Source organism: Anarrhichthys ocellatus, unplaced genomic scaffold, assembly GCF_004355925.1.
Source record: "Anarrhichthys ocellatus isolate YVR2014 unplaced genomic scaffold, GSC_Weel_1.0 scaffold9, whole genome shotgun sequence".
NCBI classification, from domain to species: domain Eukaryota; kingdom Metazoa; phylum Chordata; class Actinopteri; order Perciformes; family Anarhichadidae; genus Anarrhichthys; species Anarrhichthys ocellatus.
In genome coordinates this window covers 8,802,142-8,822,923 of record NW_022280039.1, presented here as the reverse complement: position 1 = coordinate 8,822,923, position 20,782 = coordinate 8,802,142, and the positions used below count along the sequence as shown (strand labels likewise).

At 41.1% G+C, this 20,782-nt stretch overlaps 1 protein-coding gene across 1 annotated transcript in view; it reads right to left on the bottom strand.

The window, feature by feature from the left end:
* The window catches only part of LOC116384597 (transmembrane protein 132C), a 142,693-nt gene extending 123,748 nt beyond the window's left edge, over positions 1-18,945 (bottom strand). Inside the window, exon 1 of the mRNA XM_031849414.1 lies at positions 18,371-18,945. Within this exon, the coding sequence (XP_031705274.1) occupies positions 18,371-18,870 (500 nt within the window). The 5' untranslated portion in view covers positions 18,871-18,945. The remainder of the gene's footprint in view (positions 1-18,370) is intronic.
* Positions 18,946-20,782: the final 1,837 nt, after the last annotated feature.

Here is a 20,782-nt window from a genome sequence, read left to right as displayed (position 1 = left end):
ACCAAATTAGGAGGAGTAACATGCTGTATGACAAACAGGAAGAAATTATAGGGAAGGGAAGACAGAAGAAGACAGGGAGAGGAGAAGTGACACAGAGATGAATTAAGAGACAAAAGGATATGACAGGACAGCCACAATGACCTTTAAGAGCGGAAGAAAAGTGAATCAACAATTCACACAGTATTGGTGTGTGTTATACTGCTTGGGTTTTGCTTGGTGTGTGTGTGTGTCTCAGCCTCAGTGTGTTTGTGTGTTTGACAGACGTCTCTGTCCCGTCCTGTCTCTCTTTGGTCCAGGTGCTGCAGTGTGATAACAGCTCCGCCTCTCTCCTCTCCTCCCTCCTGGCCTGGCTAAGTCCACTAATTCAACGCATCGCCGCCGCCGCCGGAAAGCTCGTTTCCGCTTCGACAGTCAACTCTTTGGAACTCATTCAACAAAAACATCCAGTGTAGACTTTAAGGAGCTCATTCAATGGACTCTCTGAATTTATTTGCCATGGCTGACTCATCTACACTGTAATATGGAGTTAACATCAAAATGACAAATAGAGGTGGTGGAAGCCTAATGATGAGCGAACTGAACGGCTTGCCGGAGGGTCACATGCTCTTGATGACTCTACGGAGGACAATCTGTGCAGAGGAAAGTGAGTGAAACTAAGTCAAACATGTCTCTTCTCCTTAACTGTGGTGCTGAGGCACCAGGTCTGCCAGCTGCAAAGTAGCAGAGGACTAATGTTGTACTGAGCATCTCCCAGGTGGGGATGTTTGGAGGTAAATAAGTGTGAAAAAGAGTGCCGCTGAAGTATTTGCTCAGCAATTTTGTTGAGTGGATAAAGTTGAGGCAAACATGTATTTAAGGCAAAGAAACACGGTCAGCGTTTGATCCAGGGTCTAAAAATGTCCAGACCAAGACAAACGTTTAGACCGAGGCCACATCACATGTGCTATAAATAAAACAAGGGTGTCCCAATTGCCAATTATAACTGTCCACTTTTATCCCCGTGAGCCCACGTTTCACTGGCTGGACAAAAGATAAAACCAGTCCAAATAGCAACAAAATTGAACTTGGATAATATCTGTTTTAATGAATAAAACCCTCATACTCAGCTTTCTGCGTTTTCCTGACTGCTTGCCAGTCACAACTACAACGAGTAGCCTCTTTATTTGGAAATATTAACTTTAGAAAGCAATTCATCTAAAGTTTAAAATGTCAACGTAATGAAGTGACGGCATTACAAAACATCCACAGTGATGTAAATCTGTACTAAAGGAGAAAAAGGTTATGATTGTAAAAACTGATATTGTAAACTGGCCTTTAGGATTATGATTATGGAATAGTAAATAGACGCATTTACATAATGCTTTTATCCAAAGCACTTTACAATTTGCCATTCACTTATTTACACACACACACACACACACACACACACACACACACACACACACACACACACACACACTGATGGTGGCAGAGCTACCATGCCAGGCAGTGACTCAACCATCATAAACAATGAGGTATCATCGTCTTGCTCAAGGAGCCACAGCCCACCCACGATAGGGGTGAGTTTATCAACAGTTGGTTAAAGTTTAGGAAATAATTGTGTTCAGAGGAAATGATAGAATATGGGTGCCTACACGCCTTACCAGAAATATACAAATCACTTCCAAAGAGCCACTGCTGAACCTTTATAAGTCACCAGAGAGCCTTCACTGTTCATAAACTGCATGTCAAACTGTCTTAACCTATCTGTTTTGTTCCCTGCTTCAGTCAGTGGTCCTCAATCAGCAGACTCACTCACTCCCCCTCACCACCCCCTCGCTTTGCCACGATGGATAGAGCCTGGTCTTATCCTCATCTTCTCCTCCCCTCTCCCCTGTCAATAGCAGAGATTTCTGGTGAGGAGAGGTGGCAAGAGAAGTGAGAAAAGCAAGAAAGAGCAGCAGAAGAGTAGCAGAGCAAAAAAAGGTACAGCAAAGAGAAAGCAGGGAGAAGTAGTTGTAGAATAATCTTTTTTGTTGTTTACTGGCTGCTTTAGAAACGCAAGACATGTGCTTCATTCTGGCTGAATTTTGTAGAAAATTAAAGTGTAAAGATAGATATGAGGCTTATGTCAGTATCCTCCTATTTTCAATTCAAACTTCAGAATATTTATGTGAGCATGAACAAGGACCTCAGACTGAAAGGATAGGTTCACATTTTTTCAAGCAGCTGTTTACAGACACATGCAGAATACAGTTGTATGGATAGAGCAACACGTTCTCCCTATCAATGCGTCAAATAACGCAGCTCGGTCAGTGCTCCTTCAGTGTCTGACATCCCTTTAACCCTAACCCTTAAAAAAAACAGGATTTTCAACCAGAAGATCGCTCTCTGTATCACCTGCGGAACGTAAAGTAAAGTTGACTTTTTGTCTCATCGTCACGAGAGTCAATAGTCACATGACTCACTTGAGTTGCTTGTCACGTGAGTTGCGAGTCAGTCGAGCTAAACCTAGTGGCTTTCACATTTTTATTTGAAAAAGGCACGATGTGCATAACAAATGTATATTGACACGCTGTCACTGACACTTGTAAAACTGACGCTGGAAGGGCGTTCTTATTCCCAACTTATCACATATGGACACTTGCTTAGGACCCGTTAGCGTCACTGAGGTTCAGGCAACAAAACTCCTTGGTAAGGTTCAGAAAAAGATCGTGGTTTGGATTAAAATAAGCGTATTTGTTTCGTAACTTTTTGAAACAGATACAGTATATAGCCAACGTTACGTATTTGACATAGAGACAAGTACTTTTCGCAACTTAAAATAAGTCAACGCTGACTTTCGGTTTCACACTGGACATGGACAACTGTCTCCTGGAAGAAAGTTCCGTTATTGTTTGACCCATCCATTGAGTCCAGTCCTCCTCCCTACATGGACTTTGGTGCTTGTTATCCTACATCACCTGACTTCCAGAGCAGTTGCTCTGAGATTATAATGTTGCCATGGATGGGTTTACATTGGAGATACTTAAATAGCCCAGTGCGTCTCATTCAGATGCTAAAGACTGTCTTGTGCGTCAGTATCGGGAACCGTGACACCCTGGGAATGAGACCGGGCTGAAGAGTCATTGGTGGCTGTAATCCATCCTCTTAAAAACAGTAAAGAGATCCTTACCAGCTTGACTCCCAGTGTAAGAGAAGGGGGACAAAATCTACAGTCCCTCTTTTGTGAGTAAATGCATGTCAAATTACATTCAAAGCTAATATGAGGCATCTCAGTTAGTCTTTCTAGTATGCAATTATTGTGATTTCTTGACTTCTATCGGCATCAACTTCTTCCATTGAATTCCTATAAACAACGCCTACTCTTTCCTCTCATCCTCCTCACATGTCCTTCCCCATGTTTCTATCGAACACCCTCTCTTTGTGCTTCCTCTACAGCACCTACCTCCATCTTTCCATCTCTCATCTGTCTGAGGCTCTTATGTAACTCCACATTGAACGCTATAGGTGTCACTCTCATCCCTTTCATGTCCCTGTTGCAAAATCCCTGTAATCCTTTATACACTCTGTGTCTCCTGGTTGTTTGATTATGGCTGTAGGAATATATACCAACATGATTGCCTGTATCTCTGACTATGTGTCTAACTGGTTGAACGGACGGTTTGTTAGATAACTGCCTGGTTGACTGGTGAGATGGATGGATAGATTGTTTGTTTGGATGACTGCATGGCTGACGAACTGACTGACGGGTTGGCTGGGAAGCCGATGACTGGACAGCTGTCTATCTGTCTGGCTCGCTGCATGTGTGCATCTGCAGGATGGCTGACTAAACACGCATATGGGTGTGTGTGCGTTTGTGTGTATCCCACTTCATCTGCTGCTTTTCTGTCCATCAGCATGCAGATCCCACTACTTCTAAATTCCTTCCTCGACTTCCTCTGTGCTTCCCTCTATGAGTGGAGGAGGAGAGAAGAGGAGGCTGGGTAATTTGGCATGTCTACATATTCAAAATGTGTGTGCGTGCATGCATATGCATGCAGTGTATAATTCTTTTGTTGTTGTTTTGCTTTCTCTCCTCCTATCCTAACCATTGGAGTCCATCAGTATCCGTAGATATTTTGGCGACGGGTCTCCACTCATGCCACCCACTACTGCTCGTACTATGACAGCTTCTGGGAACAAACACGCACACACACACACACACACATCCACATACTCACGTAGCAGGTTATGGCATTGTACCTTATTGTTTAATTCTTAAAGCACCACTGGGATCCTGGCGGCTTAGCCTCATCTATCTGTTGACACTGACATTGCATGTGAAAAAGAAGAGTGTGGGGCTGTGTGTGGAAGTGAGTTTGTGTCTGTGCATGTTTGCTGTCAATCACACATCAGTCACACATACGCAGTACTGACAGGTGTCCTGGAAGTCTGTCCTGTTTACACTCAAAAACAACCCCAAAGCTTTGCCTCAACTGCAATGTGAGTACAAAGTGGAAACTATTAGAGAAGTCAGTCATTTTTATTACAGTTTTTCCTGGTAAGTATTAATATAGCAGGCCGTTATAGAATAACACAATCAGTGTATTGCAACTAAACCTTTTCACAAACCTCCTAAGCCTGACAGCTACAGCAAAACTCTGAAGAGTTACCAAGCTATCAATTGGAGATCTTTTTTAAATGGTCTAAATCTGTAAAACTACTAAAATGACATATGACTTCAGTATGAATCAACCACTGTGGTTATTAAACAAGACGGTTAAATAAAGCCCCTAAATATTAAGTTAATCCTGGTGAGATTTAGTGCAGGCCATTGGTTTCTTTGAGCACATTCATTGTCAGTTACCAGGGGACACGAGCAAAGATTGCGGAGTAGCTCAGACAATTTAATATAATTGTTGTCACGTTGCAACGTTGCACCTTAAACCAATACAACTTCCAGCTACTTGCACATGACACACCTGAGTCTGCTGTAAAACCTTAATGCCCCCTGCTGCTATTTGAGAGTTTGTAACAACTAGTTAGAAAGAGAGCAGGAACATCAAAACAGCTAAAAGTGCTGACAAATTGTTGAAAAGTCCAGTTTCTGCAACTCCCAAGTTAAAAAATGCAACGAAATCTAAAAAAGAGGCAAAATTAATTCAAACATTTTCAGACAAAAAGAGTTTAGAAGCCACTAGATTAGTGCATGCTGTGTCTCTTTTTAAGTATTACCACGAGGAGTCATGAGTCAGAGATTTTCAAATACAAATAGTTTCTGTTGGTTATTATTATTTATACTGCCAATGAAACAAACGCATTGAGTAATAATCAGCAGTATGATATACAGCAATGACCATTTTGATATTGCGTTTCTCTCATAAACACAGCAATTGTTCACTCTGTTCACTGTTCATTTAAGCTTTAACATCTGGCTGCTGCTATCAGTGGATCTTTATTAAGAATATTCTGTGGTGCCTGTGAAGCATTTTATGCTCACAGTAGTTTGTTTTGGTATAAAGGAAGAGCTGGGTAGCTTTGTGAAACCCACTGTAATTACAGCCTAACATACAAACAAAACAGCATGACCAAAATAAAGCTCAAAAAACAAGTGGCTTGTAATTACTTAATTACTTTATTACTCTAATCCTACATTGTTCTTTTTTTGTCTCATTTCAATGCCTTTGAAAGTATTGAAGTTTGCATCATTTTGTCTCCCTCCATGTCTTCTACCTTACGAGCTGTCCCCTGGAAAACTCATTACAGACCATTCTCTGCGATCCAATCTGCCTCGGTTGCTTTCTCTACTCTCCGCTGGAATAGTCCTGTTCATCCCTCCCTCCCTCCCTCTCTCTTTCCCTCCTTCCCTACCACATGCCACCTCCATGCTGGAGGACTCATTATGCAGACCAACTCTCCCTCTGTCTCTCTTATCACTCTCCACTGGAGTGCTCATTACTGTCTCTCTGTCCCTCACTTCTCTGTTTCTCTCGCTCTCTCTTCCTTTATATCTTAATCTCTGTCTGATAAACGACACACACACCTACATACACTGCTCAGTAATTTCTGTTCTTGGTTTTACAAAAGTGGCAACAGAATACTACATATCGTATTAGTTCATTTTTACATGTGAGACTAAGAATGTTGAAATGGACTAAAATGTACTGTATGTGTGCACATGTGGAATGAAAGGGAGACAATGTAGCTTTTGAAAGAATAAATAACCTAATCTAACTCTTCCAAATGAAAAGGGGAATTCATTAGCATTGAAATGCATCGTTTCTAAATTCCATACTTTTTTTTCTGCTGCAGTCTGGCTACTGGTGGCTTATGGCGGCCAATGTAAGCTGGTACTGTAGCTAGGTATTGCTCTGCTTTTTTTATTCATAACAATTGTGCTACTATGTTTTATCATTCATCAATGTCCTGTAATTGCAAATCATGACCATGATGGTCGCTGTTAAGTCAATTTTAGATTTGACCTAATCATTATCTTCAAGCATTTTTACATTCTTTGGTTTGATCGATTCTGCCATCAGAGATCCCTGAAGAGAAGTGCTGCAGGCAATTGGAGACTCCTTCTGCACAGGGAATGTCTTGCTTCAGTAACACCAACGATGATAATGCTGACTCCTTCTGACTCCTTGCATGAGGGTTGACCTAGGAGGGCACCTCAAGTTCTGAAACAACATTAGTGAGACTGCACTCAGGCCAGACATCACCCTTATGTCTCAAACAGTGATTTCAAAGACACTGCTTCAGCACTCTTTTTGGTGTGATCTCTCTGACCTGAAGCAAATACTTTACATTATATCAGGCCTTCACTTCATGCTGGCACAGATCAAGCATAATGACTTTGCATCAGCCAAGCAGCAAATTCACTGGCCTCAAGCTGACTTATTTTCTTACTACCTACTGTTTTCCCTCTTAATTTGGAAATGTTGTGGCTCCCCATAATGTTGTTTGCTCTGAAATATACATGAGCTAAAACCAAAATGTACTACTACTTCCAATGCTACACAGAACAGTGGCACCCATTGTCAAAGGTCTTTCATACATTTATCGTTTATCCATTCTTTTTATTTTCTAATCTGCAGATAGTTATTTCCTAAATATCTTAACTTGTGTGCTTATTAGCACTTTATAAAAAAAGATGTCACTTTTCACGTAATTCAACTCACCACTACTGCAAGGGGGGAGTAAAAGTAATGTCTTTAATTCCACAATGGACTAAAGTGGTTTCGGAGACATTTCCATGTGGACAAAACTAAATCACATAATCCTCAACAGCAGATAGAGTTTGCCAGTTCTCAAGGAATCAAAGATATAACCACGTCCATTTTTTGAGGCACATTAAGGACTTCTCATCCATGTTGATTTGAAAAACTTATCCTTGATCTTGGACACAGACGATAACTGAATCATTTCAAATCAATGGCTTTTAAGTAGCTGTCCTGTAGCTTTTAATTAAATCATATACACCCTTTTTTGGGTAAAACAATGCACAGACGGAACCATACCAAAACTATGTGCATGGATAGACACCCCTGGAGGGTAAGGGAAAAATATAGGGCTTCTGGCTTTGGGTGAATTAGTCCTTTAAATGTCTCAAATTGCCACTTTTTTAAACTTCCAAAACAATTTGAACAGATTTGTAGGAAAGATAATACAACAGGGAACATTAACAGTCAAGCATATTTGTCCAATCAAGTCTCAGACAGAAGACTGTGAATAATGTCTTCACAGACCTCAAAGCGCAGTTTGTGGGCCAGTGAGGATATGTGTCAAGTGTCTATACCGTATGTGTGTCCGTGTGTGTGTGTGTGTGTGTGTGTGTATAACACATCTTTGCGGATCGTGTTCCATGGGTATAAAGATGAGTCCTTCCACGAGGATGTGCTGCAACTAATCACGAGATGACTACTTTAATTAATTAGCTGACTGTACAGCACACATAATAAACGCTAATTAGGAGAAATAGTGGAGCAAGAGAGAGAGAGAGAGTGAGAGAGAGAGTAGACAAATAAATTTGGAAAAATGAGGTGGGCAAAGTGATAATAAGACGAAGGGAGAAGGGAAGACCAACAATCAGTAACAGATGTAGTATGGGTGGAGAAATAAAGGAGATGGATACTGCTTTCACTTTTTAGCTTCCCTTTTCTGTTCCTCTCTTACATGTTGTGCACCCACTCTTTTTTATCTCACAATGTTCTCTTCTTTCTCTCTTTCCCTAAGGGATTTAGATATTTGCAGACAAATGGTTCTGCAGGCCCAGGAGCTCTGGGCAATGTTCTTATAGAGAAGCCACCATTTACACACGCATACATATATTCTTTTGTTTTTCTGTATACTCAACATGGCTGAGTGCCATTTGCATGTTCTTGAGGTACAGGCACATTTACACGCACGTGTGCATGCGTGCGTGTGTGTGTGTGTACGTGTGTCAACTGGAATATGTTTTTGTTAAGTCCTGTTAAGATTAGAATAGAGAGGTTTTACTGGGATAAGAAAGGGTGGTAGGAAATAGACTTGAGACATTGGTGATTCCTTTGTTTTTCCAACAAGCAGCTCAACCAACAAAGGTGTTACACATCCAGTTATAATTCTATACGTATAAGTCCTACACATGGCCCAAACTGGTGGCAATGGTTTCTCTTTCGCCTCTTCATGTATTCATCCTGCTTCTTAAGTGCTTTTTGGAACAATTTTCTTTAATCTATACAGAGTATAGATTTTCAGTTTCATATACTGTACAGAGTGAAACTGTCTTAAACATTATTACAAACAAATAACAGAGCAAGCAAGCTGTGCAGTAGGTCCCATAGAACAAGAGGTTAGGGAAGACAAAAACGAAGAACTGAAAACAAAGAGGGAGAAAGAGGGAGAAAGGAAACTTTAAAAAAAATGAAACAGGCGAATGGAAGTGGAGATTTTTCCATGAATAATAGCCCATTCATCAGTGCTAATTTGCTAGGCTAATGTTCTCACTGAGCTTAATGGGGAGATTAGCCGGGCAAATTAGCACTGATAAACGAGCAAACACGAACCACGGTGGTCAATCATGGAGACAGCCGTGAATTCATACCATACCTCAGCAATGGAAAGCATCTGCTCTAAATGAGATTTTAGTTCAAGCTCAACAACTAACTGCCCCTCACGGCCACACTGCCTTCCAATAACGTTGATGATTAATACAGATACGAACAGGAACAGACAATAAAAGAATCAACATTAAATGCATTGACAGAAAGCTGTACACTGATTAAATGAAGTACATTGGTTGAGTAAAACGGGTTTGCAGTTGATCAGGTTGAGAGCATGAGGGGAAATTAAAGCCCTTCTTGTATTTAAATTAGCCAGCAGCTGATTTAGCTTTGGAAACACAATACAATGCCAACGATGTCTTTTCAATCTGATCCCACATGATCATGGTTATGGGAGTATATCTAACGTAAGTCATGGGAATCCAATAAGACACAGTGCTGGTGTTTCCCAACAATCACTTACACACTCTGGAATCTAAAAAGGACTTCAGGGGATCTTCAATTCCTTCATTAATAAGTAATGTAATCATTAAAGTTTTACACGATTGGGTGATGCTCGTATCAAGAGTGACTTGAGAATGAGCGCAAACAGCAGAGTAAGCTTGAATTTCCAAGATCACAACATTACAAGCGACCAGTATGTCGCTTGTAATGTTGTGACCGACCTTGTAACCGACCTTGTAACCGATGCTTACAAGGTTGAGAGCATCGGTGCCCTGTGACAGAATATCCCTGTGACCTTAAAACACGTCATGTAGCAAGGAGAAGTCCAAAAAAAGAGGAGAAAAACACCACTGCTGTTGTGAGATCCTTTTGAGATCCTTGAGGAACTCCATGAAGGATTTATGAATTGCTTTTGAGGGTCCACCAAACTGTGACTGATCCATGTGGATGCAGCGTGTCTGGAATGAACAATAACATCCTTATTTTCAGGGGGATATTTTTGGAGATTTCACAGCTCAGAGCCAAACTCAAACACATCATTGGACGGGTTTGATAGGAAGTCTTGAGTAGAGATTAGCTGAACTTTAAGCACTCATCCATTGCTATCGCATATTCTGCTTGATATTGTAGCTTCTTCTTTGTGGAGAGATTTGAGGAACATATGCCAATACAACAAAGACACATAAAAGAACCAGTTTCTACCGGGTGTTTTTTGTCTACTCTGCTGGGCTTTCTGTAACAACACATAACTGTCATGGTGGGTGAGCAATCACATGTGTGAAAAAGATTCTATACACTTTTGATGGTGTTCACTGGCTCAGTGGGTAAATGCGACAGCATTCAATAGCTGAATTGCGACTGAAAGAGGAGAGGGAGACGGTCACACTTGATCGAGCATATTATTCTATGGGGAGCAAATAGTCACAACTTGCTTTTTAAATTTTCGAAGTACATGTCTTGGATTTCTGAGAAACAGTATTATAAAGATAGAACAAAAAGTATAATAATGTTAACACAGTTATAGCTCTTGGTTTTAAAGATAGGAAAGAAAAGAAAGTAATTTGAAGTTGACCAGTGTGACGAATAATATCAATATATATATATAACAATTACTCAGATCGTGACAGGCTCACGTGTGTTTACATGTGTCCACAGCGTACGATGTGTAAGACTGAAAGACCTAAATAGAAATGCAGATTGAGCCCGGTGACAAAGACACGCCCACACATATGCACTACGCATACAGACAGGAAACAGTATTGTTCCTCGGCCCCTCAGCTCCCTGCAGTGCATAGTGAATATAGGAAGAAGTACTAAAAGAGAAAGCAATATTGGGAACTGCAGGTTTGGATAAACTAAAGCAGAGAGCTCATCACTGTAAGCAAATGGGATGGAAAGAAAAATATGCGCAATGTGTTGAGCAGATAAACAAGCTACTTATAGCAGAAAGTCTCAGAATAATGGTGTCATTCTGCAACAACTAAGGGCCATGTAGATGAGATTCAGCCTAAAGAATCCCACTTTGTGATCAGAGTGGAGCTGCAGAGCTATTTTTCATAGAGAGAGTTAAAGAGAGTTAAAGGTAAAAGAGGAGAGGATAACGGACTAAAAAGGCCTGTTAAATTAATTTGATGCTTTGAAGGCACAGAAATTCCTTCGCCAATAAATATTAGGTTTAAAATTACAACATTTGCTGTTTGAACCCCTGTATTTAGATATTTAATGCAAATTCCATCATGAAACCAAAAAGTAAATATGAACTTTTTTCTTTTTGTTTCTGATCATTTCTAAAAGTAAAAAAGAGGATATGTAGTTGACAGAGCGGAAACACCAGCTGTATGTATGCTGTACTGCAGCAGACAAATGCAACATCTATAATAATTAATAACAAAATAAATGTATTGTGTGAAAGAAAAAAACATACCAGATACATACAATGTCTAACTTCCACAAATCCCCCCTGTGGAAACGGAGCCAATGTGCAGCTGCACTTCAGCCATTGCGCAGTACAAATTGGGACTTTTACAATAGCAACATCTGTAGCCTATTTCAAGTGGGTCCCAGAATAATAAAACAGACAAGATGTTTTCATGAGCCTGGGTTCCAGGCCAAGTAAATAAAAATGTTATTCGAGTTCCAGGGTGGAAAGCTGCAGGAAAGGGATTTCTCTCTGTCAGTAAAAATATCAGCTGTTCTCTCCCGGCTTGTTAGAATAATAACAAACTTAGCCTCAAACTCCTTTTTATAACTCCTGGGGTAACTTAGAGGTAAATGCCCAAACACACAGAAAAAGACACACACACACACCATATGGTTTAAAACATGCTACTCAGAGTAACTGGTGCATCCTCAGCGCAGAGGAATGCAGGAGTAGTACAGAGGAGCCCCGTTTCTAATTGGGGCTCCTCTATCCCGCAGCAAGTGTTTATTGTGCGTGCCGCACAATAAACACAACAAAATGAACCGACCAGGCATTTGCATTTGAAGCATCCCCAAACTAGCGTTGGCAGACCCAGACTCAAAGAGTGATTAGGAAAACAAAGAAACGAAGAAAAGACACAGAAGAGTGCCAGGAGTCGAAAAGCAGGGAGAGATGGGACACTTGCGGAGACAGCTAAATGAATACGTGTGCACATACACGGCTGTGCTGTGGATCACAGTCATTTCAATAAGTTCAAAAGGCAATTTTGTTCAAACACACTCATACTCCGAGACTTATTAATTAGAATTCCAGTGATAGTGTCAATCATTTGGCAAGAGATACAGCCAAAGTACAAACAATCCCCCATTCTTCTCTCAGACTTTGCTCCTTCTCCTCTACCATGTCTACCTTCGTCTGTATTTTTCTCGCCCTCACACACACGCAGAGCCCCAAAAACACACAAACACTGGCACTATCCCGAGGTTGATGGCTGTCACCTTTGTGTACTCAGCCTCTTTCAGGAGCCAGCAATGCAAATAACACCCTTATGAATATTCATGACAGATTTGAGATGGAAAGAGGGAGCGAGGGGGAGAACGCAGGAGAAGGGAGAAGGAAGAAAGGAGATGGTGACAGGGAAATTGAAGGGCAGGGAGGAGAGAAAGTAGAGGAAGAATGCTGTAGACAGAATGATAGCGCAGACTGGATTAGGGAAAGAAACAGAGACAGAGTGACTGTGGGTTAAATAGAGAGAGTAGGCGCGTGTGTGTCTGTGTGTGTGTGTGTGTGTTTGTGTGTGTGTGTGTATTTTGCTCTTCTCAAGGGAATATCAGAGTGAAAAGGTGATAATACCATTAGGAGCACAGTCCTAAATAATAGCTACGCTACATTAAAAGTATTTGACAAATTACCCTATACTTAGAACAACGGATCCAACAGTCTAGTAATATTGCAGAGCTCTCCACCTCTGCCCAAGTGACACTGCATTAAGAAGTAACCACACCTGATCATCATTGTCTGATTTATCTTAGTTTATCATGACGTGTCGGCTGCCATGAATGTTCCTCAGGACTTTCCGCAAGAAGTACTATTAAAGACTGTGGGCTCCAGTCTCACCTCCCAGACTCAGCAGGAATTTTACATACTGGCTGCTGGCATTGGGTATCAGGCTATCGAATAATGGAGCAGAGCAATTGTACACATAATCTGTGTGTGTCAGCTGATACTGGAGAGCAACATACACAGATTAATGGGTCTATTTATCTACATTCTTGTCAAACATGTGAATGATTGCTTTAATATGTATGCAAGTGTGCATGTGTCTGTGTTAACTCTCCCAGTGTATACAAAAAAAGACCAAATTACTTTTCTGATAACAGTTTTATCTTGTTATTTTGTATTTTGTCAGTGTGTCAAGTGTGTGTGTGTGTGTGTGTGTGTGTGTGTGTGTGGGTGTGTGAATATGCCTCTGGGTAATCCCACATATCATTACCTATCAGATTATTTGGATGCATCTAATTATCATTTTATCTCCGGCGCCTTTCAAAGATTGTATAAAGTATATGTGTCAGTTAGAGGGGTTCAACTCAAAGAGCAGCAGAGAAACAAGGACACTGACACACATAAAGAGAGAGGACAGACTAAACCAGAGAGACAAACAAAGACGACATCACAAAATCACACACTACGGCTCAACATGAAGTACAGGATGCACACAGAACACATAATATTCCCGAACACGATATATAACACAAACACACACACACACACACACACACACGTTGTAAAACACAGATGAATGCGAATATATGTACCGAAGCAGATGAGCACATGTGCAGGAATGCATTTGCACAAATTGCTATGTGTTTACTTACTGAAAGGCTGCTTATACTGTACATTCACAAACAAACACACATAGTCACAAAAACAATTGATTCTCCCTCCTTGGTGGTGTAAGAGCATTTGTCCTCGGTATATGGTGTGTGTGTGTGTGTGTGTGGTGACACAGAGGAGTGTGCGTGTAACCACCAGAGAGGACTGGTCCTTTGAAGTACATCTCCCCTCTGAACCTTAGGAAATATCCACTAATCCCTTCACACACACACAGACGGGCACACACACACACACAGAAAGAAAGAATTGGACAATAAATACAGGCCGTATACTGAAACAAATGACTATTATAACAACAAGTCACATAAAAAAAGTTAGAGTGAGAGAAAATACGGAAAAATGAGACAAGCAGAGGAAAAAAAATGTTTTTTGCCTTTTGATACTTTCTGTCTCAGTCTCTATGTCTGCAGTATATGCCTCACACTCTCCCACACACACGCACAAACACACACACACAAAGACACGCACACACCATGTTCTCCCTCGTCGGTAATCATCTTGCTTATTAACTAACTAAACAACGATAGCACCCAGTTCAAGATGACAGCTTTTTAATGAGGGTGATACTAATCACTTTGACCCTCAGTCTGTCAACATTCCCACTGCTGAAAAATGCTGAAATGCTCAACTAAAAATAGATTCAAAGCAGCAAACGTCTATGGAAAAGGTTCCCACAGATTGTAGCACCGTATTAAATACTTTCAGTTGAATGCTCACTGAACTGGAGCTGCACAGAGCATGAATTCATCATCAAGTGTTGCCCTCTTTTCCACTTTTTGAAGATACAAAAGATGATGTTGAAAATGAGAGATCGTGATTAATTCTTTTGTTTTCTGAGGAACTGATCTATCGGATTAACGCATGAAGAGAGAAGCTCGTTTAGCCTTTGGAGTTAATGCCATATTGTGGACTTTCCAGCAGAAAACAGCTTACAAATATTAACAACAGGAATAAGGGCTGTATTTTGTTCCTTTATAGAATGGTTGACAGGAATGTACTTTGGTGGGAGGACTCGGTTTTTAAATTGTGTCGCCCAACATGCTGTCATCCTGTGCTTTTTGATGTACAATGACACAGCGGAAAGAAGTCTTATTCTTTGTTTTGACAACATGAAGATCAAATCAGGGGCTCCATAAACGGATTCATATTTAACGTGCATGCCGCTACCCCAACATTTAAATACTCGTGGCCTCATTATCTCATTATTTTGTCGTCTTTAAGAATGCTCCACTTGAATTGCATCTTGGAGAGCATGAGTAAGAGCGTTGCAATGAGGAGTTTGTCCTATATGTCTTTTGAGTGGAAAATGTGACATGCAGTAATAATATAATTATATATATAAATATATTTATATATACACGCATTCTCCACCGTGTGGCAAAGTGGAAACATGGCAGGAATGTCTGCATTGGAAACCTGTTTAATAATCGAGAAGCTGCATCTAATCTGATGTAACCCTAAGAGGATGATTTATCAAACTGGACAAATATCCTCTCTTTGACAAATATGACATTTTTCTTTAAAAAATAAATAAAAATCAATAGCAAATCTTGAATTACACGAACAGCACAAAACACCTTCACTTTTTTTTTTTTTGAGTAGTTCTTAAGTCTGTCCATTTCATCCTCTTGTCCTTTCAAAATGAATCTTGGCTTCGGCACAAAGAGCGGGGGAGCCATTTAAGTTTGACTCATTATCTTGGCATTTTTATTAATATCTAAGCTTGAGTACCAGTGTCAAAAACCAATTACACACTCATCTAGCACATGTCTCACCTGTCAGCTGTGTTCTTTCAGCCATAAACATGTTTAATTGTCTATCTGTATCATTTTCATTTGGTCACAGTCTGTGACTCTGGCACTGAATCTATAATGTCTGGAGACTGTAGTCACTGTGCATTCGCTAGAAACACTAATAGTGAAGACAATGTGTTTATCTGCAAAAAGGGTCTGTACTTTAGTTTCATATAGGATTGACCATTTTCTATGAGAAATGATTAACTCTTTCAGCAGGACAAAAGCCACTATCTTTTCTAATGGCCTACTTCTGATGGTTTGATAATGAATGAACAGATGAATACGAAACACATAACATGTATTCAAAAATCTTATTTTCATGTCTGGCTCTATGGAAATATGAATAACAAAAGAAGGGCAGTGATAATTTCACAAAAAAATGTGTTCAATTCGACTTTCGATTGTGCAAAATCAAGGTCAGTGTTAGCAGAGAATTGTTCCGGGGACAACTGTGGTGGGCTTCAGCTTTAGAATGAATTAAATGATAACATTTTAAATCAAAAAAATTGTGATCAAAGCCGATGATGTGGCTCATACTGAAAATGTGACTCAATTGGAGGAAGAGGGCTCGATCAGTGCCGGATGTCTCAGACATCCACAACCACAGTTCCAGCTATTGCTTAGCAGGCGGGGTAGTCTCATCATAACGTGACAGAATCATGTGGTTACGCCAGACTTCAAGCCAATCCAATTTGGCAAGTGTGTTGCTTCGAGTCCTCCATCCTTGCATCTTTACCTTTTAGAAGAGCAGAGGAGCGAGGAAGAGCTGTAAGTGCAAGAAGCGTTTCCCTTCTCTTCCTCACTCGTCTATGTTACGGTCTCTCCCTTTTCTCCACTTTTTTTTAGGCCCTCTCTCCCCTTTACTTCCTGTCTCTGTCTGTCTCTCTCGCTCGTCCTCTCTCCGTGTCCCCCCATCTCTTCAGTAGTTTATCGTAATCACATCACCTCAGTGTGATGGAGCACACTTACGGCTTATTATGCGTCTCACACATACACACACACACTTCACATATGAGCACACTCACACAGGAATGAGATCCACTTAAGCCTTATTACATGTCTGACTGTGCTTCTAACATGGGAGATTATCCGTGGGCTGTATGCTATAGAGCAGAGGGCAAGAGCCGCAGTTAGGACGGGAGTGCACGCACGCACGCACGCACACACACACTCACACACACACACACAGACACACAGACACCTCAGATGCAAATGAAAGATAAGCTCAATACTAAGATGCTAAGAGCTTTTTTTAAATAGTCATTCTTCAAAATGGACACATGGGTGGACACCTGTTGCATCAGACTGAGAAATGTAGTAAGAGAATAGAATAAAATAGAGCAGGAGCTCCACTATCTTCCTGTAGCAGTATAGCACACACATGCAAACACACACACACACACACACACACACACACACACACACACACACACACACACACACACACACACAGCAGGGGTGTTGTACAACAAAGACAGAGACTAAGTGTCTGTAGGGGGAACCAAAGAGGCCACCTCATCAGTTATATGTGTGTTTGTAAGTGTGTGTGTGTGTGCTTAATATGCACACAGATAAGACACGGCAAACAAGTGTACAGTGCATCTGTGTGTGCGCTTGTACTGTGAAGAAGTATGTGTGCTATACATGGCACAGAGAAATTGTGTGCGTATTTATTTCCCTCCTTCTTGAATGTGTGTGTGTGTGTCTGTGTGTGTGTGAATTTCATCAGCAGGTAGTGCGACTAGGTGCAGTGCAGTCTAGCCACTTGTTCTTTTCCTCCACTGTCCTCAGGTGACCTCAGGAATGATTGCGCACAAACAAATACACAACTGTGGTGATGTAAATAATTTTACATAAAGTATATTACGTCCTTCCTGGTCCCACATGTATTATTGGAAAGGTATAATTTTAGCGTTTCAAAATATTTTTAGCGGCATAAATGTGCCGCTTACAATATGTAAAGACTATTCCTTTGACATTGCGAAAATGATCTTGTTAAAGGCTCATGTGAAAAGGGGAGTCGATAGTGAATGTTAGACTGAAACACTGAAAAATGTATTCAAAGTTGCTGTGATTTGCTCTCGAAGACTGTTTCCATAATTCTAACCTCATAGGAGTATATTGTTATTGCGATGCTATTTCCAGCCAAGGTATTGTGTGCTAGGATGTTCTCCGAACAGAATAATACATAGTGAAAGATGATAAATCTGTCATTTGTCAGCCTGAAATCCCTAAAGTCAGTGAAATGATGAGGCAGAGATGGGATGCAGATATGCATGCTTAGCTTAGATCACAGGTTGTAAACTCATTTTCAGCCAGCCAACCAAAAATAAATTTGTTTCTTGAGATACAAGCGCATGAAAACACAATTCCGATTATGTGGGAAACCATGTAGGTGACCTCTTAAAGCACACCTCAGAGGCATTTTGGGCACCACCATTTAGTTTGAGAAACCAGGATCTACTCTAATTGAATGCGCCTTCTTTCATTTCCCCTTCAGTCCCTCTCAGTCACCATTTCCCTCTCACGATTCACATTCTCTGTGTTTTCCTCTCTCCTTGGATCAAACATGAATATTCATGAGGTTGTTATTTGCATTGCTGGCTCCTGAAAGAGGCTGAGTACACAAAGGTGACAGCCATCAACCTCGGGAGGCGGCAGTGAGAGATGAGACAGCAGATGAGGAGGAAAGAAATAAGATGATATAGAAAAAGAATAAGAGAGAAACCGAAGAAAAATTTAAATGAGTCAAAAAGAGAACAGAATACCAAATGAGATTGAAGCCAGATAAATGGCATTTGTGTTCCCACCTTAACGTAAACTGTTGCGTGTTTGAACCCGTCTTCATGTAGACGCCAAACGCCACCGTCTTGCCGAGCCGAACCGGGCTGGGAGGCACCAGAACCTCCACATTTTCATCAAGTCTCAATTTTTCTCCTTTGGCAGAAACCGGGCCCATGGTCATTACCACAGAACCAGCTTTCAGCATGTCCTGAAGACCTCCATCCACTAGGGGGCTCCACTGTCCCCCGAGACCCATGCCCAGGCTGCCAAGAGGCCCGACGTTTGCACTCTGACCTCTCCATGGCTCATTAACAATGGAGGGACACTCTTGACCAGCCCCTTCCACTGGTATGATTGAGTAATACACATCCAGTAATGGTAGAGTCACTTCAGGAGGTCTTTTTCTCACTTGTGGAGGTGTAAACCAAGCTGGGGGAATCTCCAGACGGACAACACAGATGCCAGATGGTCCCACGAGTCGGCAGCCCGCCGAGGGTGCTGCTTCACTAGTGTCACGGATGGCCATGGCTCTGACACATGGGAGGAGGGCTTGAGGAGGCGGGTCCTGCTCATCCCAACGCCGCCCCACCAGATAAAACAGTACCTGAGGACAAAACAAGTGCAGATAATGATCATGTCAAAATGGGTAAATTAGCAGGACAGCTATAAAAAAAATCTCTTTCTGACACTGTGATTGACAGTTGAAATTATTAATCATGTTTAAACACCTAAACGCACAGAATGGCAAAGAAAACTGTTCATTAAAACACTTTCGTCTTCTTTCTCTCTGTTCAGAAATATTTCTTGAACAAGCACTGAGCAGCACTAATCACTGTATTTACATCAACAAACGATCAAATGACTGTGTGTAATGTGAAAGGTGTCACTCGTAGTGACAAACCCACAGGGGGAATCGTCACCCGACCCCACAGCTCCACAGAGCGTTTTCTAGTCTTTCATCTCTTAACTCTCACTTTTTTATCAGCCAAAGAAAAAGCTTCAAGAAGTCAATAATGATTATATGAAGATTGAATAGATATGATAAATTTATAGATTAAATCCATTTATTAGTTACCTCTCAATTCGGTCATGCTTAATGTATGGGATTGGCATATTAGGTATATGGGAAGCCTAAACCATTATTTAATGGCATTAGAAGATTTATGCGGAAAAATCAATTATATTCAAAGTAAAACATTAAACTGCCAGTACCTGTATCCAAGGCCGTGTTGAACCAACTTTGGGCACCACTACTTGACCTTTGACCTTCCAGTTCAGAGTCACCTGGTTGGTTGTCAGCAGCAGATGCGGTGGAGGACCCTGAAGCAGCTCCACTGGGATTGGCTGCTCAATGCTCAGGTTTCCGTAGCTGCAATTGACGCTCGGCAGGGATTGTTGGGCGGCAACGTCTGGTTCAAGTTGCTGGAGGAAGAAGGGCTCAGTCCGAGATGATAGGCTGCCATTTCGCATAACATCCTGATTGGATTCCCGCAGAAAGAAGGAGGAGTCTGCACCACTGAGCTGGCATTGGACGGGGAGGTAGGTGGGGACGGAGGAGCTGAAACGGGGCTGGTAGGAGTCCGGCCCTCCCCCTGGTCCAACTCCTGCTGCTCCTGCTTGGCTGGCAGACACTGAGCAGGGAAGGCGAAAGAGAGGCGAGCGGAAAACATGAAAAAAAATAATAGAGTAAAAGAAAAAAGCAATAGGTTAACGGAGAAAGATGAAAAGGGGAAGGGAGGAGAAAAAGAGAGGAAAAAGATTAATTTCAATATAATCATCAACAACAAACATCCCTTTCATAAAACAGATAACTAATGAAAAACCTATGGCTAAAACATGTAAAGCTAACTGTGTCATTTCTATCTGAAATCCAAAACATCCAAATGATCTAATAAAGTCAAGTCAACAAACATAACTCGTGTAAATCCGAGACTCACTGACCTGTGAAATGCATTTTTATTGCATACACAAATTGATCTAAACACAGACACATCTATCAGCTTTTTCACATTGTCATGCATGCATTACAACACATACACCACAGTGCATGGTGTTTCTGCGCAAGGAGAAGTGAGTACGAACACATTAGCTCTCAGTCGATCGACTCGGCATCACACAGGGCTCTACATTAATGCATCACTTTTTTTAAATCCCTATTCTATAGGCATTACACCAGCATATATCAAAAATGACACATTGCTCTGCAGTTTATTTCCATATTTTTACATTCAGTTTTTATTCATTTCCTGGTGTATTTATCAGACATTTCACAAAGATTGGGAGTTTAGAGCCTGGGATTACCGGTTTTGGAGCAGTATCTCATTTCCAAAGAGGACAAGGGTTACAATGACTGCGCTGTGATGGGAGTAAGTTTTGATCCCTACGCCTTATCCTCCATCACTTACGATTTGTTATTCATCCGCTGTTTGGCTTGTCAG